The sequence below is a fragment of the Castor canadensis genome, chromosome 7 (assembly GCF_047511655.1).
Source record: "Castor canadensis chromosome 7, mCasCan1.hap1v2, whole genome shotgun sequence".
In the NCBI taxonomy this organism is placed as follows: Eukaryota; Metazoa; Chordata; class Mammalia; order Rodentia; family Castoridae; genus Castor; species Castor canadensis.
In genome coordinates this window covers 120,855,869-120,882,026 of record NC_133392.1, presented here as the reverse complement: position 1 = coordinate 120,882,026, position 26,158 = coordinate 120,855,869, and the positions used below count along the sequence as shown (strand labels likewise).

Genomic DNA, 26,158 nt, shown 5'->3' with positions numbered 1-26,158 from the left:
TAAAATTCTTATGAGAAATAGAAAGGAAAACAATACATATATAGGAACACAAATACCTGCTCTACACACATGTACAGACACACACCACAGCTTCCCTCACAAACCCACACACACACTGGATTTCTTTGCCAGAGAAACTTATAAAACACTCGGCTGTGCTCAGCCTCAGTGAATCACAAACACATGGATTCAGTTTTCCTTGAATGATGTCTAGTTAAGAAACTGAAGATTGTGGGGAGAGCAGGGTTTGGCACAAAGCAAGTGGAGAATTGGAGGTCCTAGCCAGATCCAGATGCAGGATTAACCACCTCTGGTTCCTGGTTTCCATCTTGTTGGGGAGGGGGTGCAATTGATGTCCCAAGGTGAAATGCAAACTCCAGCCCCAGTGGAAGTTTGCATGACACACACACATTCGTGTATACACACCACAACTGCTGACCCTGCCTTGTAAATTTGCTGTGTGTGTTTTATGGCGGAAGCTCAGCATATGGAAAATAAAAGAGCTTGAGGTAACTTCAGAGTCCTGGGTAGAGGGATGCCCCTGTGGTGTCTCCAGCAGCACCCTAAGTATCTAGTGATGGAAAGGCGCTTTGCAAACTCAGCTCCAGTCCCGAGTGGAAGAGTAAAACAGGGTTCCCAAGGCAAGAGTGCAGCGTGGAAATTCTTATGACATGTTGAACGAAAACCAAAAATAGCAGGATTTGTTTTTATGGAAGTAACAGTGAGGTAGCCTCCAAGACCTTACAGGAACAGAAAGTTATCAGTATTTTGGGGGTTAGCCTATAAGTTAAAAGCAAAAGGGATCTGAGCAGTGGCAGGTGGCCTTACTGGAAGAGGGGAAGAGCCTAGGCCCCAAAGGCTGGACTTTTCTAAATAGTCTTAGTGACATGGGATCACTGAGCAGTGAAATGCAGAGAAGAGAGCTGGGAGCTTAGATGGCACCTATCTAAGCACCATCCATGGGTGTGGAGCTCTGAGAAGGACAGGATGGTGTGTGGCCGGTCTTGTCCATCAGGATATTAGTTCTTATGCCAGCATCACGTGATGCAGAATTTTCTAAATTTTGTCTGAAGTTTCTATACTCAAAGGTAGAAACAGGAAGGCCTCATGCACTTGTATTTTGAGACGCATCTCTCAGGCGGCAGATGTGAGGTAAGAAGGTATGCACGTCCAGGGGGAGGGGACTCTTTGTGGCTTGATAGATCTGTGGAGTAACAAGAGGCTCAGGGTCTTTTGAGAAAAGACTAAGATTCTGACCCCTTCTCCCTGTCATTTGAAGCTAGTGGCAGGTACACTGGAGTATCCATGACCAAGGTCTGTAGGTACAAAAGCGTCCAGGCTGAATCTATGAGAGTGAAAGGGGGTTTGGGTTCAACTTCCCAGGAGATAATCTCAGGGCATACCTAAGGCTGCTTTGAGGAGCAATGACAGAGCCCTTGTGTATAATCTAGAGGTGCAGAGTGAGTATCCCTGTGGCCTGAGCAGGGATAGTCACCTAGAAGGGGCAGTGTACAGTCTTCTACAGGCTCTGCAAGGCCTGTGATCCACAGTAATGACATGTGTAAGGAACCATAGCCATTGGGCTGGTAGCAGGCCAGCCACTCCTCTCCTCTGAGCAACTCAACAGTGGAAACATCCACTGTGAAATAAGGAGGCATGAGCCCACGGGATGGAGGTCTGGAGAAGGCCACACTGGGCTCAGTAAATGAGACACAAACGTAGCATAATTACACTTGTCTTTGAAGACCCCTAAGTCATCGCTGATGTTCAGGAAATACAGCGTTGTGTAAGGCCACTCAAGTCATTTTTCCCCCAGCCTTGGAATGGCTGCCCTTTCTTATGGTGAATGTCAGATCCAGCAGTCAGCCTACACTTTGGGAGCCACCATCTAAAAATGTGCCTCTCCTCAGCCCTAGAGTCTCCAGGGATGCAAGGAGCTTGATACCTGGAAGGACTGAGGGGAATTAAGACTGGCTGAGGGCAAAGCAGACGCTTGAGCCACACTTCCAGGCCTGGCATTTGTTATTTGGTCACCTCTTGACAGTATCAGAGGTCTGGCCTGAATAGCTCTAGGGTCCATGCAAGGTTGAGCTTCTGAACCAATCAGTCAAGAACCACTCCCTGGACTTGGTGAACTCACTAAGAATTAGAACAAACATTTACAATATATTATTATATAATAATAACTGTGGCAGATTCAGATTCAGATTGTCAAATGATAGGATTTTTTTTTCTGTCACTCAAAATGTTTGTAATTTGCTTTATTGAATTTTAAAAGCACAAAGACAACTCCTAGCCTTCCCACAGAGGTCAGTTCAAATGTTGCCATGAAATTTTTCCATGCACTCTGTTCCACCTGCCCTTCCACTGTTCTTTACTCATTTAATAAGCATCTACTGAGCACCTACTATGTACCAGACCCTGTGCGGTGCAATGAGAAATCAGATAAGAGAAATAAAGTTGTATTCCTCAGAATTCTTTCTATGGTGAGGCAGCTGTACTTGTTTAGAAAAAAAAAATTTTGTGTGTATGTTTTTTTGAGAAAGGTTGTTGCTATGTACCCAGGAGCTGGCCTGGAACTTGCAATCCTCCTGAAGGAGAATCCCTGAGTGCTGGAATTACCCAGATTGTAAGCATGCCACCACTATGCCTGGCTCAGAAAAATTTGGGGGCTGGGCAGAGGGGAGTGGTAGTACTAGGGATTGAACCCAAGGCCTTGTTCATGTTAAGCAAGCTGTCTACTACCTAAGTCACACCCCTGCCTTTTGTTTTAGGGCTGAATTTGAACTTGCAACCCCCCTGCCCTGCCTCTCTAGTAAGAAGCAATTTCATTTTTTTTTTAAAGTGTATGGAGGGGAACGATCTGACTTAGCAGCTATCCTAAGACAGACAGAGACCTCCATGAAATTTCTTGATAAACCACTTGGACCAGAAGCTGAACAGCAGTCCGACCCAACCCAGCCCAACCCCACTCCAAAGACAGAGCACGAGTGGAAGTGACTTTGAAAGGCAAAACTGTCTGGGCTAACTTTTGTGGGGGCTCATGCCTGTAATCCTAGCTACTCGGGAGGCAGAGAGCAGGAGAATTGCAGTTCAAAGTCAACCTGGGCAAATGGTTTGCAAGACCATATCTCAAAAATACCCAACACATAAAATGGCTGGCAGAGGGCTCAAGGTGTAGGTCTTGGGTTCAAACCCCAGTACTGGAAAAAAAAAAAAAAAAGGCAAAGTTGGTCACTTGCAGGAACTGGAGATCATGTTAACCAAGATGAGCCAGGTTCAGAAAGACAAATATCTCATGTTTTCTCTCAGATATGGAGTCTAGATCTAAAAGACAATAATAATACAACATGATTACAAAAGGGGGACTGTTTGGAGGGGGAACAAGCACGTGGGGGGAAGGGGAAGGAGAGAGTGATGGGGGATGAATATTATACATTATATGTATGATGAAAATGGCATAATGAACCCTACCAAAATCTGCTAAAAAAGAGGAAGGAGGAAGGGGGTTAAGAAAGAGTAACATATGGGATGAATTTGACCAAAGCACATTATATTCATGTTGTAAGTATCACAATGAAATCCCTACATATAATTAAGTTATGCTAATAGAAAATTTTTTAAAAAGAAAAGCAAAGAGCAGGATTTCTGGCTGGTCTGGGAGCAGAGGTCAAGAGAAGGAAGGTGGGGGAGAGGGAGGAAGAGGAAGAGGTACATACACACTAAGGTGCCCCCCCCCAAGACTCATGCCCTGAACAGCCCTCCTGCTTGGGTGTGGGCATGTCTGTAACCTGCTTCTAATAGCCACAACAAAGATGGTGAGATGTCACATGTCTGATCATGTCTTATGACACTGTGTCTTAGAAGACTGAAGAGTGAGAGTGCTTCTGCCAGCCTTGAGGAAGCAAGAAGCATGGGGTAAGCTGCCCGTGAGGCAGGGAGCTACAGGTGGCTCTATGACTAAAGGGTGACAGCTATTAAGAAGCAGGGGCCCCCAGGCAAACAGCCACAAGGAAATAACTTCTGCCAACAGCCCAAAGGAGCTTAGAAGTAGATTCTTGGTGAGTAGAATGTGCCCAGCTGACACCTCAGTTGGAACGTGGGAAGTCACTGAAGAGAGGACTCAACTGAGCCAGTCCCAGACTTCTGATGCCCTGAAAACACTAGATACAAATAAGGGGCATTTTACATCAGTAAGCCAGTGGTGATGTTACACAGCAACAGATAAGGGGGAGAGAGAGAGAGAGAAAGAGAGAGAGAGAGAGACAGGAGGCTGAAGACCTTAGGTGGCTAGCTTTATTAACTACAACTTCTGAGCAGCATTGTCCATGTGACTGAAACCGACAAAGGCTGCTGGATAATAGGAGTGTGAGGGCAGAGAAAAGCAAGAGGCGGTAGCACTAGGAATTCATAGAAAATGAGGAGGCTTTGATGGTCATGGTCCTAAAAGGCCACTGTAGACAAGGTATGCAGGACTCTGCATGTAGCAGAGGAGTGCTACATGCCCTCGATTACAGGGGACTTCCCAGGGGAGGTGACATGTAAGCTAGCTATAGGTGCTCAAATCCATGAAGGAAACAGTCATCCCAGGAGGCTGCCTGATGAGAGCAGGGTTTCACAAAACACCCAGGCCTTGGAGAAGTTTCAGTAAGTTAGAAAAACAAATACATAATATCCATAATATACCAGGAGCTGTGCTGAGTCTTATTTAATTTTCATAGCAACTCGGAGGGAGATCTTCTGCCCATTTTGCAGATGACACTGAGGTTCCGAGGCTTAAAGATGTGTAAACTCGAACACTAACAAGTAAACCCAAAGCTCCTGATCCTTCTCCAACCCTGTAGAGGTCCTGAGCCTCCCCAGCCTGTGCTGCCTCCTTCCTTGTGACTCATGCCGCCACGACTGGCCCAGGGCAGGCTGCATTCAGCTGGAAAGCAGAACACCTATCTAAGAAAGGGACTGGGCTTGGGGTAAATTCTGGAAAAAAGGAGGCCCGAGAGTTAGAAGATGTCACATTGTGGGAGAATAACTGAACCGGGCTCCATGCCAACCCCACTGGCCCCACCTTGCTCCCATTGGACCTCCACCTATGGAAAAAAATGTCCCTATGACTGTCTGCTACTGGATGTGAGGTCCCCCCAAGATAGGCCCTTGTGTCAGCCCTCAAAGTCACTGCCACTTCTCTCTACATCTTGTCACAGATTTCTAGTCTCCTGCATCAACTAGTTCCACTGAGCACCAGGTATAGCTGGATGTGAAAGATGAGGAGACATGACCCTGCCCCTCCCGGTATCTTGCACACATCCCTACCCAGGGAGGGGTCCTGCCGATGACCCCCGCCTTCAACAGCGGGCGCTTCTTGTTCAGTGAGATGACTGGTTATGCCAGGATTCCTCAGATGGATGTCACTACTGTGCATGGGGCATGGTGGTGCATGCCTGTAATCCCAGCACTTGGGAGGCTTAGGCACAAGAATTGTGAGGCCAGTTAATGCTACATAAAAAAAATTTACACGGTGCCTGTACCCCATAATGAGGTACATAAACTGTGGCCACAAATTTGTTTATCCAGCAACACTAAGCACATCCCAGGACACAAGCTGTCATCAATAGCCACCAACAAATGAGGAGCTGGGAGGATTTCACAGACAGAAGCCTGAGCTAGGAGAAGGGAGGGTGTCAGGGGGTGTCAGGGAAGGTGTGGAGCCACTAGACTATGTGGCAAACTTAAGGACGAGGAGGTGGCCAGCCTGATTCCAGGGCATGGTACGGGGAGGGGGTGGCAGGTAGTCCTGGAGACAGGTAGACGGATGGCAGATTATAGGCCCGTTTGAGAATCAAGGAGGGAGGTTTCAGGATTCAGAAACATGCCATTGTTCCTGCAGGAAGGTTCAATTCTCCCTTGGCAGGAAATGTGAGCACACTTTTTTCCCTCAGTAACACGGTTGCTCTGCACCAGTCCAAACTGTGTAATAAACAAATGAGACATATGACCATGCTGGCTTTTCTCAAGTTCATACCACAGGCCAGTTCCAGCCAAGAGAAAGCACTCTGGGCTGGCAGAGAAAGGCAAGACTCAGAGGTCTAGACGGAGTCTTCATCACCAGGATCAAGGAATCCAGGCTGGTGTGCCTCACCACAGATCACATGACAATGGGGCAGGTCTAGGACTCAGGACTATGAAATCCTCTCAGCTCCTCATTTGTTGGTGGCTATTGATGACAGAAAGAAATGATTTTCTTTCTTTTATAATTTTTTTGCCGGGTGTCGGTGGCTCATGCCTATAATCCTAGCTACTCAGGAGGCAGAGATCAGGAGGATCGCAGTTCAAAGACAGCCCAGGGAAATAGGGCTGGTGGAGTGACTCAAGGTGTAGGTCCTGAGTTCAAGCCCCAGTACCACCCAAAAATAATTTTTTAGCAGTACTGGGATTTGAACTCTGGGCCTCGAGCTTGCTAGGCAGGCACTCTCCTCTGTAAGCCATTCCACCAGCCCAATTTTCTTTCTTAAACTAAGTGACTTGCACAAGGCCACACAGCTTACAAATGGCAGAGCCAGGATGGGAACCCAGGTCTGTCTTAATTCAGGGTCCACAGAGGGGGCTCTGCCTCCGTGAGGGACTCTGTTCTGAGTAAGACATGATGCCCAGGCAGCAAGGACAGTCCATAGCACAAAGATGCTAGCAGGAAGCTGTGCTTCCTCCACCCACTTCTTCAGCACTTCTTCAGCTGCTAGGGAGTTGTCTGTTTCCCTGCTGGTTGCTCTGCAGTCCAAGTGCAGCTTGAGGGCAGAGGAGTACCGTGTTTATCTCTGGATCTGCAATGCTCAATGCAGAAGTGAACATCCAGAAAACACAGGGTTGACGCAGTACTTAATCCACTAGGCCAGTGTTCTGAGTATCGACTCTGTGAGCGTGGTGGCTGACATACCTTGCTTATGACCCAGTGGAAAATAGAAACGAGGCAACAAGGGGAGCTCTACAGAGTAACAACGTGTGATAAGTGCCATGTGGGAAGAACAGGGCAGTGTGAGGGACAGCAAGGGTGTTATGGAGGATAGGTGGGGAGGATCTCTCTAAAGAGTTGACATGCATGTTGAGAGCCAAAGAAAGAGGAAGAGGAAGAGGTGTAAAACGGCGGGGAAACACGTTCCAGACAGACATGTGTGGAGGCCCTGACGTGAGGAAGGGTTTAGTCTGCTTAGGGGACCAAAGGCTCCTGGGACTGGACTGAATGTGACATGAGATGAAGTGGGGTAGGCAGGCACAGATAGTGCAGGGCTTCCTAGAGCAGGTTAACGATTTGAGGGTCTATTTTAAATGCCATGGGAGCATCTGAAGGTAGATGAATAGCACGGCCTAATCTGGGTTTCTAGAGATCATTCTGCCACTGGGTAGAGAATGGATGGCAGGGGACCAAAAACTGCAGCAGGTGATGAGTAAGGTCACTGTGGAGTCTGGACCAGAAGAAAGAGTCCTGAGCCTTGTGGAGGGACGAACTGTTCGACTTTAGAGGCAGAATGGGCCTGAGTTGCTGACATAGGCATGGAGTGAAGACACAGAGTAGTCATGGGGCTGGGCAGATGGAGGTGACATTTATGGCAACAGAAAGCAGGAGAAGGAACCATGTGCTGGGTAAAATCTTAAGTTGGTGACATTGAACTTGAAATGCCTGTGAAATGTCCAAGTGGAGGTCAAACACGTAGTCAGTTAATGGAATGTGGGCTCACAGGACAAGTGTGTGTCGGGGGGTCTCTATTCCCCGGGAATGCTGAGCTTACAGCTTGTTATGGTTTGGATCTGAAGTGTTCCCCCAAAAGCTCACGTGTTAAAGGCTTGGTACCTAAAGCAGAAGTGTTCACCTCTGGAGGTGACTGGATCAGGAGGGCTTTGACCTCAGCAATGGATGAATTCATTGATGGATGCATAACCTAATGAAATATTGGAAGGTGGTAGAAACTCCAGAATGTCTACTTGCAGGAAGCAGGTCACTCGAGGCATGCCCTTGAAGGGTATCTCTTGTCCTCAACCCCTTCCTGTGTCTCTTTGCTTCCCAGCCACCATGATGTGAGCAGCTTTGCACCACCATACACTCCCTCCATGATGTTCTGCCTCATCACAGGCCCAGAAGCAATGGAGCCAAGTAACCATGAACTGAAACCAAAAAACATGAGCCAAAATAAATCTTTCCTCTTTTAAGTTGATTTTCTTATGTATTTTGTCACAGTGACTGCAAGCTGCCTAACACACAGGTGGCACATTTCAGGTTAGGTGAGAAGGCTTGAGGATCTGTGACATGCAGAGGCTGAGTCAAGAGAGAGCAACTGGAACAGAGGGGTTGGGAGCAGACAGAAGCCAGGAGAGGTAAAGCCACAGGAAGAGTATTCCAGAAGGGTAAGAGTGGTCAGTGGTATGGCCTACTGTGGAGAAGTCACAGAGAAAGAGAACGGATATTATCCTTTGGATTTAGTAGAGTGGAGGACCCTGATGACCTTGACAGACTCACCAATTCAGTGAGACCCAGCATGGGTTGAGGAGTCAGGGAAAGCTTCCCGCTGGAGGTGGCATTTCAGTAGAGCCTGGGAGATGGGTCCTGAGAGAAATGCTACTCCGAGAAGCCTGGATCACTCCTCCACAACAGGGAGCCAGGGAGGCTGTCCCCAGAGACCAGAGCCCAGCTCCCTCCCCACCCGCCTCTCACCTGGAGACCACCAGAGGCAGGATCAGCATCTTCAACATCCTCATCAAGAGCTCACCAGGGAACTGGAAGTAACTAATCTCCTGCAAACACATAAGTGCTGGGGTTACACAGGTGGGGCTCCGTTCTTTCCATCTTCAAAGCACTGTCCCATCTGCACTCTCCTTTCTAGCACATGGGTGGCAGAGGCCAGGGAGAAAGAAAGAACTGGCTCTGGAGTCAAACCAGGGTTCCAATCTAGCAACCTTCACTCCCCATAACCACCTGTGTATCCTTACAAAAGTTACTTGACCTCTCTGAGTTTTTCTCATCTGTAACCTAAGGACCATAACTACATCAGTCACTGAGAGGGTCAAATGAGAGAAGGCACATGAGCACTTAGTGGACCTGGAAGAGAGCAAATGTTCAACAACCCCAGCACACAGTAGCACTCTCCATCTGTATCCTTCACCCTCCTGGCCCTGTATAAAATCTGTCTGGTCCAGTGGAAGGGCTGCATGACATTCCTGAACCCACACTGTGCCAGGCATCACACTGGGGACCCATACACAAATGGATTAGGCTCCATTCCTTCCCTGGAGAAGTTCCCAGCATAGTTTCTGGGGACGCTGACTCAGATGCAGACCACAGCCTTTTGCTGAGCCAGTTTCTTTACCTGCACTGGTTCATCCTCCAGCCTTGCCCCACAAAACTCCAATAAAAGGCTGGGATTTGACATGAGACACCACTCAGTGTGAAGACCAGAGTCCTTGCCTCTACCTCTTCATAGGCTGCTGGCCCGAGCCTTCCCTGGATTGTTCCAGGGCCTCTCATCAACGGCCTCCCCATAACAGGTCACAGAGCAGAGGCCCACAACAGAAGCGACAACAGAGGCAGTAGGGTCTGCCAAGCCCAGTTAAATTTGACTTTCAGATAATAATGAAAATTTATTCTTTACTTGTTCTAAAGAAATGATTTGTTGTTTATTCAAAATTCTAGTTTAACTGGGTGAACTGTTTCTAAAGTTTAACTTCAATTTTTCTACTTCTGGCAACTCCAGTTTGAGGCCCCTTTCTCCAGAGGAGGTTGTGGATGAATCAGGCAAATGAACTTGCAAACACTGTCCAAGTTACATTTTTGAACTTGCAACTATTAAAAAACAAAAAAAACAGTGGCAAACATAATGATTTGTTAATGATCTGATGTTTTGAAAAGCCCCAGATCACAGAATTTTGGTGCTGTGCAGGGACTTTAAAGACATTATCCAACCCACTCATTTTGTAGATAAGGAAGCTGAGCTAGATGGAAGTGACTTGCCCATGGAGTGACAATGCAGAACAGAGAAGCACGCTTCTTAGTTCCATCCTACTACCATTTTCAAGGCACCAGAAAATCTGCTTCTTACAGAAATACATTTTAACCCTTGTGTATATTCTTTAAATAAATAGTGCTCTAATGATCAAAAGAAAGCCCCTTCCTCACCTCTCTAGCTCCCAACTTCCCAGGAGCAAACATTCTCAACTTCTCTGTCTCCTCTAGTACTCTTATATCTAAACAATATGGTTAGTGCTATTTCTTATCTTACCAACTTTAACATCTATTATCTTCTCTGCCATTATTGGTGAGGGTTTAGTCTCTACCCTCCTTTTCTTCTTCCCATACCACCATTATATTTATATCAGTTTTGGAATGAATGAATCTATCTATCTATCTATCTATCTATCTATCTATCTATCTATCTATCATCTATCTATCTTTATATCTACATCTATCTATCTATATATCTTTATATCTATATCTATCTATCTATCTAACTTTTTTCTTTTTTGTTGAACTGGGGTTTGAGCTCAGGGCTTCAAGCTTGCAAAGCAGGCTCTCTACCACTTAAGCCACAGCTCCAGTATTTCAGAGATGGAGTCTTGCAAATTATTTGCCTGGGCTGGTCTTGAACCACAATCCTCCCAATCTCAGCCTCCAAGTAGCTAGGATTACAGGCATGAGTCACTGGTGCCTAGGTGGTGTACAATATTTGCTCATCAAATATTTTTCACTGCTAAACTGAGCAATTTACTACAACCATGTCTCATTTCTTGTACCCCCTTCATTTCTGCCCTGAGGTTAATAATTACCTGATTTTTTTTTCATTTGCTTCCTTTTCTGTGAACCACTAATTTCTTCCAAATGTTTTAACTTGTCTGTTAAAATGCAATAGTATTTTCTACACACTCAAGAACATCAGTTCCCTTTTATCCTGCCTGGAGCTCTGTCCAACAGCTCTCCATCTTCCTGTTCCAGTTTGGACAACCTGTTCTCTAGGCCCAGTGGCTGCCATGGGCCTCTTCTTGGCTTTCATTCTGGGACTTATCTTGTAGAGAATCCCCTGTTTCCTGGATCCTTGGTTCCTAGGTTTATTTCTTTGTTGTGCTGGAACATCTCCCTTGGTAGCTTCCTGAGGATAAAAATGGTAGGAGGAAAACATCTAAATCCTTACATGAGGAAAAATGCCTTTGTTCTACCTTCTCCTCTGATAATATTCTGTCATTCTTAGTTGTAAGATTCTTAGTTGAAAAACAATTTCCAATTTTGATCTCTTCTTTTTCTTTAACTTCCAGTATTGCTTAAGGTGTTCGATGCCATTGGTATTTCCTATTCCTTACATGAGTCCTGTTTCAGTCCTTTGGGATTCAAAGATCATGTGGGTTTGGAGGCATGGCTCAGGTGATAGAGTGCTTACCTAGCATGCCCAAGGCCCTGGGTTCAAACTCCAGTATGGGGGGCAGGGGGAGGAGGGAAATCATCTGTTTATTTACACTTTTCTATAACTTCATGGTGATATGCCTTAGTATGAGATGGTCTTCCTTCCTTTTTCTCCTCTCCTCTCCTTTTTCTTCTCCTTTCCTCTCCTCTTCTTTTTTCTCTTTCTCCCTCGCTCCTTTCCTTCCTTCCTCTCTTCTTTTCTTTCTTCTCTTCCTTCCTTTTTCCCTTTCTTACATTGTACTTACTTTTCAGTTCTGAGAAATTTTCTTGTGTTCTTTACAAATTATTTCCCTCCTCCATTTTTTTCTGTTAGTTTTCTTTAAAATTGTTATTAGATAGTTGGATACTGGACATTCTACTTTTCTTATATTTTTCTTTTTCTATTTTAGTGTTTTGCTTGCTGTGAGATTTCTAACTCTATCCCAGCTATTGACATTTCGTTCATGGCTTTTCTGTTTTTGATTTCCAAAGCCTCATTGTTCTCTGATTATCCCATCTTTTCAGCATCTCATTCTGACTTTTTGTTTATGTGTTTGTTTTTGTGGCACTAGGACTTGAATCCAGGGCATCATGCTCTACCACTGAGTGACAAGCCCAGCTCCCACATTCTGTTTTATGATATCTATAATGAGCCTTCCTTATTCATGGATTTATTATATGTGGTTTTGACCAAGTACAGTCAAAAACAATAATTTTCTTAAAGAGGCAAAAGAAATATCAAAACTTAAAAATTTAAATTCCCATGCACACATTACACAGCTCAGTTGATGTGGAGAAGCTCTCAGTCAGTCCTTGTTAGTTGTGTTTAAATCATTGTGTGATCCACCAAGTTTCTCTTCCCTGAATTTTGTGAAAATATGCCTCCCAAAAAACAAATGGTGCTTAAAAGCAAGGTAAAAGTGAAAATCTTAGATGTGTTTGAAGGTGACATGTCTTTAGCAGAAGTTGGATGGTGTTACGGGAAAAATGAATCAAGCCCTGGGTTCTAACTACTCTGGCTACAGCACCGAACTCTGTGTCCTGAGCGTGCATGGTGTTTTCTCGATGGTGGTCTCCTTGGCTATATAGCATGGATACCAAGGACCTACTGTAAATCTCTCAAATTTCCAAAGACCTTAAGAAATGATTTAAACATTTTTCTTCTACTCCCTGCATGGTTTCTGTGTCATTGGAGATCTTTCTCTTTGTTTAGTCTCTGTCTTTCACATTCACAGCTTTCCTCAAATTTCTGGGGATTTTGCCTTTCTGCTCACAGATAAGGGGCTTGGTGATGGGTATGACCTGGCCTTGTTACTGGGATTGAGTTGGGTAGAGGAATCTCCTGTTCAGCAGAATTCAGAGGTCTTCCCTCTGAGCTTCAGTAACAGGCCTTTTGTCTGGGGAGTGAGCTGCCCCTAAGCCCAGCTGCCAGCAGTCTTGAAGCCTTACAGAGGGTGTCACCCCCAGAGTGCAGGTGTCTGCTGATTAATGTGAAGCATGTGCCTCACCACCACCCTTGCCCCCGCTACACACAGTGGGCCTCCTATCCCACTCAAGCTTCTCTGGTTCCTTGGGCAGGGAGGAGGTAGAGACCAGAGAGTGAGGAATCCTCTGACACATGAACTGGAAGGGCCCTGGGGCTCTAACTACTGGGATTCAAAATTCCAGCCCAAGTCCCTGCTTTCAGCTCCATGCCTCACCTCTGCCTTGTGTAGCACCTTGCCCTTCCAAATCAGAGCCCGTCTGGAGTTCTACGAGACAAACCACCCACTACTCACTTCTATGGCTAGAAGATGGTAGCTTCGGCTGGGTGCGGTGCCATGGTCTGTAATACCAGCTACTAGGGAGGTGAAGACAGGAGGATCTCAGTCTGAGGCCAGCCTTGGCAAAAGCCCAAGACCCTATCTGAAAATCAAACTAAAAGCAAAAGCACTGAGGGTGTGGCTCAAGTGGTAAAGGTCTTGTGTAGAATGCACAAAGCCCTGGGCTGAATCCCCAGCATACTACACGCATGCTCATGCACCCCCCCACACACGCACCTCTACTAAATGAGGCGATTTCCACTTCTCATATTGCCTGATTTGTTGTAGTCTCTCAACTTTCTTTCTCCACTATTTCCCTTTATATTCTCTTTATTTTAGGTGATTTATAGCCTTTCAAAATTCCATTGATACAATTTTAGTGGGCTTCCAGGAAGAAAAGAAAACTGAATGCAACAGTAATTCTTTGGGGTTTAACTGGAAGTTCCAAAATGGTCTATATTTTTTTATTATTTTTTCTTTTATTCATATGTGCATACAATGTTTGGGTCATTTCTCCCCTCTTACCCCTGCCCCCTCCCTAACCCCCTCATCCCTGTCTTCCTCCCCCCCCCCACTCGCTACTAGGCAGAAACTATTTTGCCTTTATCTCTAATTTTGTTGAAGAGAGAGTATAAGCAATAATAGGAAGGACCAAGGGCTTTTGCTAGTTGAGATAAGGATAGCTATACAGGGAGTTGACTTGCATTGCTTTCCTGTGCATGTGTGTTACCTTCTAATTTAATTCTTCTCGAACTAACCTTTTCTCTAGTTCCTGGTCCCCTTCTCCTATTGGCCTCAGTTGCTTTTAAGGTATCTGCTTTAGTTTCTCTGCATTGAGGACAACAAATGCTATCTAGTTTTTTGGGTATCTTACCTATCCTCATACCTCCCAAGTGTGCTCTTGCTTTATCATGTGATCAAAGTCCAATCCCTTGTTGTTTTGCCCTTGATCTAATGTCTGCATATGAGGGAGAACATACGATTTTTGGTCTTTTGGGCCAGGCTAACCTCACTCAGAATGATGTTCTCCAGTTCCATCCATTTACTTGAGAATGATAACATTTCATTCTTCTTCATGGCTGCATAAAATTCCATTGTGTATAAATACCACATTTTCTTAATCCATTCGTCAGTGGTGGGGCATCTTGGCTGTTTCCATAACTTGGCTATTGTGAATAGTGCCACAATAAACATGGGTGTGCAGGTGCCTCTGGAGTAACCCGTGTCACAGTCTTTGGGGTATATCCCCAAGAGTGGTATGGCTGGATCAAATGGTAGATCAATGTTTAGCTTTTTAAGTAGCCTCCAAATTTTTTTCCAGAGTGGTTGTACTAGTTTGCTTTCCCACCAGCAGTGTAAAAGGGTTCCTTTTCCCCCCCCATCCTCACCAACACCTGTTGTTGGTGGCGTTGCTGATGATGGCTATTCTAACAGGGGTGAGGTGGAATCTTAGCGTGGTTTTAATTTGCATTTCCTTTATTGCTAGAGATGGTGAGCATTTTTTGGCCATTTGAATTTCTTCTTTTGAGAAAGTTCTGTTTAGTTCACTTGCCTATCAAAATGGTCTATATTTTTTTAATGAGGTGTTCATATCCAAAGATAAAATAATATAATTTTGTGAGTTCCTTTTATAAACAGAACATTCTACCATTTTCCAAATTGTTTATGATTTTTGCCTGTTGCATAAGTTTACACAATTAGAAAGACTTGGTGTCTGAGTCATAGGCAAAGAGATCAAATAGAGAAATCCCGGACTTCAAAGTAAGATACTAAGAAAGCCAATTCCTCCCAAATCATTCTTCTAAGAGCTCACATCCTCCCTTCAGCTTATCTGGGAGGTTAATCCAGACTGGAACACATTCTGTACGTCCAAACAGATGGGAAGGCAGCTTGGCACAGAAGGCCCCAGATGAATTTGGCTCTTAGTAACAGGCATTCCAATTTTTTTTCACAAAATAATCTTCCTACAGGAAATAGATATTTGCTGCTAGGAAAATCAAAGAGAGAAGACTGAGGATTACTTGTGCTGTGGTCAGCTTCATCCGGCACATGTTGAGGGTTCTTTCTGTGCCTTGCACTGTTCAAGGCTCACTTGTGGTTTCAAGAAAACCCATGAATTGCTTGGCAATTCACAGACTGGAGGAACAGACACCTTCGTAACCAGCTCTGAAGCAAGGCAGCCAGCAGCTGGGTTACAGTGCAGGTGGGAGCATGGAGAAGAACTGTTATTTCAGAGGTGCATAGGCCTGGAAGACTTTTAGAAGGTACAGAATATGAAGTGGTTTGGGGTGTGCATAAGACTCTAGCAGGGAGGAGGATGAAGTCACATTGAGCAAGCACTTACTACAGGGCACTGGCGGATCCTTCACTCTCCTCACACAGTTCTAGAAGACGTGTATTGCCCCTCACTCCATTTTACAGATAAGGAAGTGGAGTGAGAGAGGGTTTTGCCCAGTCATCTGGTAGCAGAGTTGGAGGCCAGGTTCCAGTGCCTCCAGAGTCCTTGTTTCTCCCTGCTTAACTGCCAGCAGCTAGCAGGCTTGCTCAGCTCTGGGAAACAGGCATTTTCCTTTCAATGGAGGAGAGTCTGACACCTGGAGCCCCAGCTGTAGAGATAGTATGAAGCATCAGTGAGCTTTGGGAAGACTGGGAATCTTCCAGGAGCCTACTGACAAAGGCTCTTTCCTTGACCTAACTGTAGATGGGCTCCTTTGGCCTTCTGTTCAACAAGGCCTTGTCCTTGGGCCTTTTCAGCCTGTGTGGTCTGGTTGTAACAGTCCTGCTAAGTCAGTTGAGTGAGAATCCCCTCATCCTGGATCCCCCTCAACATCTGAGCAAATTTCCCTGGTTTCAGTATTGACCCCCTGGCCTGTCTTCAGCAAGAATTCCTCACCCTTGATGTCTCCTCTTAGTTCTTCCCAGTCCACTGGCCCTTCCCTCTGCTGGCTATGACTCCCCAGTTGCCTTTGTGAAGTTGAGTCCTATTTCTCCTGAGAGAAGTCCTGACACCTGGCGGAAGTCGTGAATCAAGTCTCCTTTACTGTTTGCGCAAGTGTCAGAATAATTCCTTGTATAATAACCTATGAATGTCTCCCCTCTCTCCAGAGATGAGGCCAGGAGGGAAAAGGACCCATCTTTGCCATGCAGGCTCTCCAGCCTGGAAACCTGAAGCCTACTCTCCTCAGTCTCAGGTCTCCCAACCTCACCTCCAGTCAGCTGTGGCCTCCTAAACTTTGTTGGGTACAGTTCTCCTATCTGTCCCTTTCATCCCAATGTCACACCTTTACCCAGCAGTTGTTTCCCTTCCCCCAACCCCATGGCCTCTTTATGCCCCACCCAGATGGCTCCAATACACCGACCTGACCATATTGCTCTTCCAGTGAAAAGCCTCTCATGGCTGCCCCAAGTTCATGTCTGGTGATGGGACCTTCCAGCCTCCTGGCACCTGTGCTTCAGACCTCACCCCCACTGTACACCCCAGCAGCCACAAAAGGCTTGGTCCATTCAACCTAAATCCTCTACACCCCTATTCCTCGCACTTGCTGTTCCTGCCTTCCCGAACCTCTGGTCACATGAGCTGCCTGTAGGAGGCATTCTCTGAAGACCCCTCTCTCCTCCTCCACAGCTCTGCTGTGGTTTTCCTGTGGAGATCACCTGGCCATGCCCCAGCCATTTTATTGGTGTCTCACTCTACTCCTGCCAAGCATTTGTCACCCTTGTTACAGATGAGAAAACTGGGACCGAGAAAAGCAACATGACTCACCCATTGTTATGTCACAAGGCCCACACATCCCTGCTGACCAGCACCCTAAGGGGCTCCAGTGACTGACCTGTGGTGAGAGGCGCCGGGTCCTTAGGAAGAAGCCGAGGAGGCAGCCCACAATGACAGAGAGAACAGACAGGATGAGCAGACCGTTTTGCCTGCACACAGCCCTCCCTCGCACTAGGATGGCACCCAGCACCATAGTGAGCCAGGCCTACTGGCACGGGGCACAGCACCATTCCATGCATGAGAGGCTGGCTGGGGCACGAGGCCTGGTCTGGGGCTGCCAGCTCCTCTGAACGCAGGTGGGCAGAGTCACTGAGTGCCAATCGCCAGTCCCACGGCCATGGCCTATGCGGCTGCCCCAGAGGAATGCTGCAATCCTATTACCAACTACATATTTAGGAGCTGGGAGCAGATTAGGGCCTGGGAAATTAGAGCAGGCCACATGGTCTGGAAATTCAGCTTTCAAAGCTAAGTGCTCATCTTGAACAGGGCAGGGGACCAGACGCTGATGGGAGGAAGAAGAGGAGCATCTACTTGGTTGGTTTGACTTTTATCCCTGTTTTATTCTGGAAAGAAGTGAAAGTAGGACAGTAAGATACCAGTAACTGCAAACCTTAATAAAGTTTTACTGTGTGCCAGGTGGCTGCTTATATTAGCATATTTCATCCTGGTACCAATCCCAAGGAGTGAGTACTATTTGTTTCCTTATTTTTGGTGGTACTGGAGTTTGAACTCAGGGCCTTGTGCTTGCAAGGCAGGTGCTCTATCACTTGAGCCACTCCCCCAGCTCTCACTGCTGTAGGTGTTTTCAAACGGGGTCTTGAATATATGTCTGGACCAGCTTGGTCTTCCACCCTCTTATTTTTTGCTTCTCATGTAGCTGGGATGATAGACTCATACTACTGTGCCCAGCTATTAGTTGAGATGGGGTCTTGCTAACTGTTTGCCTGGGCCATCCTCAAATCGCCATCCTCCCAATCTCTGCCTCCCCCATAGCAGAGCTGGCAGTGGCAGAATAGGGTTTGGTTTCCACCCATGGTCAGGTCCCTGGGTGGGGCCAGGGGCACTTAGTATGGTGGATAATGTAAGCTGGAGTTTTGTGGCCCAGCTTTAAGCCTGAGGCTGACTGGCTCCGGGGGCGTTCACTGCCTATCATTTTTAAAGAGGACATTTGCATTCAAGACTCAACTCTGCTACTGACTAGCTGTGTGATCCTAGACAACTCATTTCATCTTACCGTCCTGAGTTTCCCCAGCCATAAAAGAGAGGTAATAATAGTATCTGCTTCCTTAGGGCTGGTCCAAAATTTCACCCAGAGAATATTCATGAAAGTAGTGGTGAACTCTAGCTTGCAGACGGAACAGGGCTGCTAGGATCACCAGTGTTTTGGGGGCAGGTTTTCTTTGTGCTATTTCTTATGGCCTGGTCTGCCCTTTAAAGCCAGAGGGAATTAACCCTGTCTGATGCATCTGTAATCCCATTAGGGACAGTCAGGCGGCAGCAGGGAGCACTCTGTGGTGGAGGTGGGGAAGTGACAGGTGTGGGGATGCAGGGGTTGCCTCCTCCTGACAAGGGGAAAGGTGGAGGATGGAGGAGACAGGGCTGAAGAACTACAGGTGGAGGCACAGAGGGACTGGGGCACAGGCCCTGAAGCCATGGACAGAGTTTTGAACTAGGAAGAGATACTCGGACTAGTTTGTGCCCTTGCTCTCCCTGAGCCTCAGTCTTGTCTTTTTCAGAGTGAGAGAATGGGCTAGGTGCCTTCTCAGAGACTTCCGTTCGACATCCTGCTCTTTTCAGCAGCTTGGAAGGTGGGAGGAGGTGGGGAAAGAGGTGCCTTAAGTCTGGGAGATTGTTTTTCTTCACTGACTCTTAAAACCAAAAGTTCCCTATATCACCTTCAACTCTGCCTCGTTTTCCAATTAATCAGGTGGTTAGCTGTCACCTACAAGAGATATTCAGAGTTCATGCTTGGATTTGGGTTTCGATCAAGATCAAGGCCTTTCCTTTAGCGGGACTGTGAAGCAGGTGAGACTTGTTTTCCCTTCTAACTCCAAGACTAATTCTCAGAATGTCCTCACCCCAGCCGCTGACCCCCGTCCCCCACACTTTGACCCTTTCACCACCTGACAACCTGCCTAACTACTAGGACTCCAGGTCCGTCTTTCTATTGCCCCCACCGTCCTCAACAAGGAAGCCACAACTCATTCAAGCAAATGTCCTCATAGCACCACTCTGTGCCATCTTTCCTGGGTACTGGCACACAGTAGTCAATCAGTCACAACACCTTCCCTCTGGGAACTTACACGAAAAATGGACTATCCCATGCCAATGTGCGAATGACTGATAAGTTGACTAAGGATATTTGTGAATTAAATTACAAAACTCTGAATCAGAACACTTTACTAGCTCACCAATGCCCACAGAACCATCGTCATTCACAACGTTACTAGACATGCAAAAAATCTTTCCCATAATTATATAAAAAACGAGTTTAGGAAATGCTGGTGAGACAAAGTCAAGCCACTTCCTTATATCAGGACAGCTCAAAGTCATGTTTCTGGAGTTAAAATCCTAGCTCTGCACTTACCAGCTGTAGGATCTTGGACAGATTCCTTAACCTGTTGTAAAACTAGGGGTAAGACAGGAGTAATGTGGGCAGACTCGGCAATGCCTGAGAAGTGCTTAGGGCACTGCCTGGTGCCCTGCAGGTACCATGGGCAGGTGTGGTTTGTTCTAGAAGCGCCTTGACAACAGCAGCACATGTTGGAGGACAGCTCCAAGGGTGGACACCAGCCTTGCCTTTGGAGCAGGGCATGGCCTAGGTCTGGGGCTTGGGGCACACATGACACGCCAGCCTCTAGGGTGGGGTCCAGGGCCCTCAGCAAGGAAGCCAAGGTCCTCAGGGAGTCACTTTCTCTCACCTCTCCAGCACCGCTTTCCTGTCCACACCCCAGGTGTCTGTGACACCAACCAAATTTAAGTTCCTCGAAGGCGACATCCTTTCCCAGCCTTCCACACTTTGCCCATGCTACTCCCTCTGCCTAGGCTGTCCTTTATTGTCATTAAAATCGCAGGTCAGATGCTCCTCTTCCTTGAAGCCCTCCCTGACTACCCCAGACTCACGCCCCTCCTTTTTCCTCCTCCTGACATGGGCCTTTCCATGGTAACCACCAGCAATGAACCCCAGTTCCTTTGTAAGTAGCTCTGACAAGTGCATCATGGTCTCTGGGAATGAAATACAGGTTTGTTACCGTATCAGTGAAAACTTGGATGGAGGGTATTTGGTCGTTGGGTGTTTGAGGGCACCTCAAAGTGCAAGGGGTTGTCCTCCAGAGCAGCTGAAATGGGGCAGGGGGTAGTAGAGATGCGGGCAAGGGTGTGCTGTCTGAGTGATCCCCAGGCACCCACCACAGATGCTGCTCACATTGTTCACGCAGGCTTTTGGGGTTGCAGGGGTGGCCTTGCCTGCCGGTGGGGGGCCACTCAGGCTGAGAGGTGGCTGCAGGGAGGCTTCCCAGGAGACCTCAGGAAGCCAGAGAGGGTATTGAGCAAGGGGTTAGCAAGAGGGGAGTCTGCTCCAGAAGAGGGGCCCTGACAAAGGTGGGGGACAGAGTCTGGGGATCCAGGAGCAGGTCCCACCAGGTGTCACAGAGTGTTTAGGTTGAGCTGTCTGAGCTGCAGCTGGGGTGGTGGTGAGGACAGCTCTGGGTTTGCTGGCTGTTCTCCAGACATACCAGAGGCGCCTTAGTCTCCTCCACTGACCACCTCCCCAGTCGCCAGGGGCTGGGCCCTTCCGGGAAGGGTGCTGTGGGCGCATGCAGCCAGTGGCTGGAGATTCCTGTGAGCTTAGTCACCGGGGCTGCTGTGACCTCCACGCTGGCTGCTCCTTTCCCACGTTTGCCTCAGAGTGTGGAGGAAGGTGACTCTGGCAGGTTCACACAGGGGCCAGTTTTACCCTCTTCTTGTCCCTCCTGTCCAGAGTGTCACGTTCTGATGTCTGGCCTGAGTGCCTACGAGACCCCACAGCTGCTCTTTGCCGCGCACTTACTACCTGCCAGGCCCGATCTGGGTGCTCCAGCTCCTTCATACACACTCACCAGGAAGGATCCATGTTACAGGGAAGCCAGCCAGCGGCCTCCCCCCACCAACTCACCAGATCAATCCCAAATGTTGTGATTACCAGGTTCCAGATCTGTGCAGTCCAATCCCAAATCACTAAATTAAGTAAAAATTTAAAAGTATAAAACTTCATCCTTGGTGGCACCAGTCACATTTCGAGGGCTCAGTAGCCACATGGGGCTACTGGCCACCATACAGGACTGTGCAGTCACAGATCATTTCCATGGTCACAGCAGCACTGAGATAAATTCAAATCTCAGCAACTCTGGGAAGCTGTGTGCCTTTGGCTACATTAATGAATCTCTCTGAGCCCTTTCTCTGTATCTGTAAAAGCCCAGGGCCCTTGCATTGTTCACATTTCCTCTCATTGAAGAATGTAGGTTGGAGTAAAGGATAAAATTAAAACCCCCAGCAAGTTCAAACGAAGTTTCCATATTGGTTAGGACCCTTGTTAGCAAGTCAAAGGAATTTAAATCAAGTTGGCAGAGGTAAAAAGGGATTTCTGAGCAGGGCTGACTACAGAATTTGAGGGCCCTGTGGCAAATGGATATGTGTAGACACAGTCCAGTGTGTCTTTGTTTACAAAGCAGGAAAATGTGTATTGAAGGCATTAAAACACACAGCCTTTCAACTTATCATGGAGTTTTTTATTTGCTATTTAATGTCATTCTTAAGTAAATGAAAATTTTAAAATTAAATTATTAGCATCAATTTTAGTGTTGCTCTTTATATTGTGAAAAACCAGGCTTTTTTTTTTTTCATTTTTCTTTTATTATTCATATGTGCATACAAGGCTTGGTTCATTTCTCCCCCCTGCCCCCACCCCCTCCCTTCCCCCCCCCTCAATACCCAGCAGAAACTGTTTTGCCCTTATTTCTAATTTTGTTGTAGAGAGAGTATAAGCAATAATAGGAAGGAACAAGGGTTTTTGCTGGTTGAGATAAGGATAGCTATACAGGGCATTGACTCACATTGATTTCCTGTGCGTGGGTGTTACCTTCTAGGTTAATTCTTTTTGATCTAACCTTTTCTCTAGTTCCTGGTCCCCTTTTCCTATTGGCCTCAGTTGCTTTTAAGGTATCTGCTTTAGTTTCTCTGCGTTAAGGGCAACAAATGCTAGCTAGTTTTTTAGGTGTCTTACCTATCCTCACCCCTCCCTTGTGTGCTCTCGCTTTTATCATGTGCTCATAGTCCAATCCCCTTGTTGTGTTTGCCCTTGATCTAATGTCCACATATGAGGGAGAACATACGATTTTTGGTCTTTTGGGCCAGGCTAACCTCACTCAGAATGATGTTCTCCAATTCCATCCATTTACCAGCGAATGATAACATTTCGTTCTTCTTCATGGCTGCATAAAATTCCATTGTGTATAGATACCACATTTTCTTAATCCATTCGTCAGTCCATGGCTGGTTCTTGTATTTTATTTTTACCAAACAGTGGAAATGCTGCACAAAAATTACTCTGCTGTTTTTATTTCACTCTACCCATGCTCTCTACCTTTAGCTACTGAGGAGTAAGGAAGGATTGAAAGGAGAAGGGGAGGCTGCTGCTGCTCTTTCCGTCTATGGCATCATTTTCACTGTAAGTGGTTCTGCTACTACAGAAAAGGCACATGAGTTAGGAAGGCTGTCAGTTTCCCTGGACGTTTGTGTTTCTTAGACCGCCATTCCCTTCTTTCTGTGTTCAGAGTGAGTTCTGATTTGAAGAAGGTGGGGCGTCTCATGGCCATCAGCAACTCTGCTTGCTCAGTTGAGATGTAGCATGCTTGCCTTCAACCTGCTTGGAGTCTTGCTGAACCCCACGCTTCAGCATTTGGCCAGAATTCTGTACCCATGACGTGCACACTGCAGGAGAATGGAGTGGCCAGGACCAGCGGTGGACATGTGCTCAGGCAGGCTCCACTGTACAATCTTGCTTTGCTTATAAAACACAAGTTCAAAGACAAGATTATGAAGGACTGAGATATGGTGACAGCAGAGTATTAAGCCAAGCATGGGGCCCTTCTGGGTGCAGGGCCCTGTGCTACTGCACTGGTCAGGTACTGGTGAAACCTGTCCTGGGCAGGAGAGGGTCTCACAGAACCCACGGGCAAGGTGAAACTGAGCTAAAGGCCATCTTCACTAGGGGCTTGATGGCTAGGACCCCCCTTTCACCAGTCCTCCCTTCTGTGACCCTCAGCCACTCATACATTCTTCATTCATTATTATCATCGTATTACTATGTGTCAGCCATATTCTAGACATGGGCATACTGTAATGCAGATGGTCTCCAGTTTATGATGGCTTAACTTATGACTTTTCATGGTTTCTTAGGATGTAACATTGTAAAGTGAGGGGCATCTGGTCTTACCATGGTTTGACTTAACTTAGAATTTTTTGACTTTACAATGAATTTATCAGTGCAATGACTTAGGATATTTTCAACTTATGATGATTTTATTAGGACATAACCCCATTTTAAGTCAAGAAGCATCTGGGGCTAGCAGAGTGCCTCAAGTGGTGGAGTGCCTGGTTATCAAGTGCAAGGCCCTGAGTTCAAACCCCAGTACTGCCAAAAAAATTTTTAAAAAGCAGCATCTGTAAATAGAAGTAGACAACAATCCCTTCTCTCACAGAGCTTTCATTTGGTGGTGATGTTTGGATTACATTATTCTTTCTCTATTGGACCAGTTTCTACTGCTGCCTTGGTTCATATGGAGGAAACATGGCCACCAGTTCTGTTTCACTCCAGTTCCACAATTCTCAGGGAAGGTTTTCATTGGTCCAGCTTAGATCAATCATCTGCAGCCAGGAGAGCACAGGGCAAGTTTCTACTATTTGACATGGCTGCTTCTATTCTGTTTCTGTGTGTTGTGGCAGTTAGAAAAATGGATACACTGGGTGGACAGCAAAATATCCACTGCATTTCCTAGCCACTCAATTCAGGGCAAAGCTTGCTTTAATTAAACCTTGTCTTTCTTATATATAATGCTTAACATCTTATCTCCCATAGGCTACTTCAGAACTTGGGATCAGACTCCTTGATTGCCTCTCCTCTTTATGGCAGCAGGCACCTGAGGTCCCACTCACAGTGGGCACAAAACAGACTTTGCTCAGGGTAATTTCTTACCCGTTCTCAGTCCACCACTTCTCACTTGTTTGGGCCACCAAGTTGGGGAACCAGTGTTCAAAAGCCAGACTTAAATACTACAGGGAGCCTAGAGATAGTCTGGTCCGCTGTCTGAGGCCTAGAGGGAAAGGAGTCTGGCAGCCAAGTCAGGAACACAAGGTCTTCCCCTCCCTCTTTGTTCCTCCCTAAGTGTTGAAATATCCCTTAAGGAAACCATTCCCACCAGACGCCACTCTGCAGTCCCTGTCTCCTTTCTGGTACACAGTGTGTCACTGCCTCCTACCCAGAGAGCAGTCACCAGGTAGACTGGGTGCAACCTGGCTCATACCACCTGTTGTCTCTGGCTGTTAGATACTTGCTGAGGTCAGTAGCTGCTGAATGGGGAGATAGGTTGAGGGACACTGGACAGCTCTCTGCAGAGACACAGTGGCCAGTGACTGGGGAAAGACAGATCTTGGAGAATTATGATCCCAGATGTTAGGGAATCAGATTAAAGAATTGAATAGACAATGAACTCAGCCTTGGCTTCTGGAAAAAGTAATGATGAGAGTGAGCCAAAGCACAGAGGCTCCTCGCAGAGGGTGAATGAGTCAAAAGACAAAGACTAGTTTCCTGTTTTGACACTGCTGAATATTCTCGGGATATCATTTAACCTCCCAGGGCCTCAGCTTCCTCCACTCAAAGGTGGCTGCTGACATCATGGCATTACAAAGGCTGCAAGCTGGAAAGCACAGTGGTCAAGCACCTGGGCTTTGGTCTCAGACAGACCTGGATTTAAATCTCAGCCCTGCCATTAACTAACAATGTGACCTTTACCCCTCACTACTCCAAGTCTCAGTTTCTTCATCTATGAAAGGAGAACACCTAACTCCCAGGGTCTTGGGAAATTTAAACAGAATCTTACATGAGAAAGAACTAATACAGAGCTTGGCACATGGTAACCGCTCAGAACATGGTTGCCAGATACAGAGACCCCCAACTGAGAAAGCTTAAGCCAAAAGAGCAATTTCTTTCTTTCTTTTTTTTGAATTGGTGTATATTAAATTGTACATGGTAAGGGGTTTTAGCATAACATCTCCACACATGCATATAATCACTTTGATCACATCACTCCCTCTAGTCCCTCCCTCTTATCCTCTCTCCCCTTTCTCCTTTTCCCATCCCCTCCCTCCTTCTACTTTGGGGGGTTGTGTGTATGCGGAGGGGGTTAGATTGCTGGTTTTTTGTTTTTGTTTCCGCCTAGCTTTCACAATGAGAGAAAACGTGATGCTTGTTTTCACGGGGCTGGCTTATTCCACTTAACGTGATGATCTCCAGTTCTATCCATTTTCTACCAAATGACATCATTCTTAATTGCTGAGTAAAAACAGTGCGGCAATAAACATTGAAGTCAACTCTGATTGATTTGGCTATATACCCAGAAGTGGTTTAGCTGGATCATATGGAAGTTCTATTTTTAATTTTTTGAGAAACCTACATACATATTTCCATAGTGGCTGGATTAATTTACATTCTCACCAGCAGTGAATTAAGATTTCTTTTATCCCAAGGCCAGGCAAGATGGCTCACACTTATAGTCCCAACTACTTAGGAGGCCTAGGCAAAAACTAGAGATCCTACTGCAAAATAACTCAAGTGGTAGAGCACAAAGCCTTGAGTTCAAAACTCCACCTCTGCCCCATCCTTGCCAGCATTTGTTGTTACTTGTTCCCTTGATGACAGTCAGTGTGTCTGGGGTATGGTAGGATATCTCAGTGCAGGGGTTTTGTTTTTCGTCTTTGGTGTTTTAGTATGTACTAGGGTTTGAACTCAGGGTTTTGCCCTTGGTAGGCAGGCACTCTACTACTTGAGCCACACCTTCAGCTCAATGTAGTTTTGATCTGCCTTTCACTGATGGCTAAGGATATTGAAAATCTTTCATGTATTCATTGGCCATTTTTATT

General features: G+C 46.4%; 1 protein-coding gene and 1 pseudogene across 1 annotated transcript in view; both read right to left on the bottom strand.

Annotated features, from left to right (window-relative positions):
• Slc1a7 (solute carrier family 1 member 7) overlaps positions 1-17,177 on the bottom strand; it is a 45,000-nt gene extending 27,823 nt beyond the window's left edge. Inside the window, exons 1-2 of the mRNA XM_074080103.1 lie at positions 17,043-17,177; positions 8,699-8,778 (exon numbers count right to left, since the gene is read on the bottom strand). Of these exons, the coding sequence (XP_073936204.1) occupies positions 8,699-8,778; positions 17,043-17,177 (215 nt within the window). The remainder of the gene's footprint in view (positions 1-8,698; positions 8,779-17,042) is intronic.
• On the bottom strand, positions 2,844-2,925 carry LOC141425375 (small Cajal body-specific RNA 3; annotated as a pseudogene).
• Positions 17,178-26,158: the final 8,981 nt, after the last annotated feature.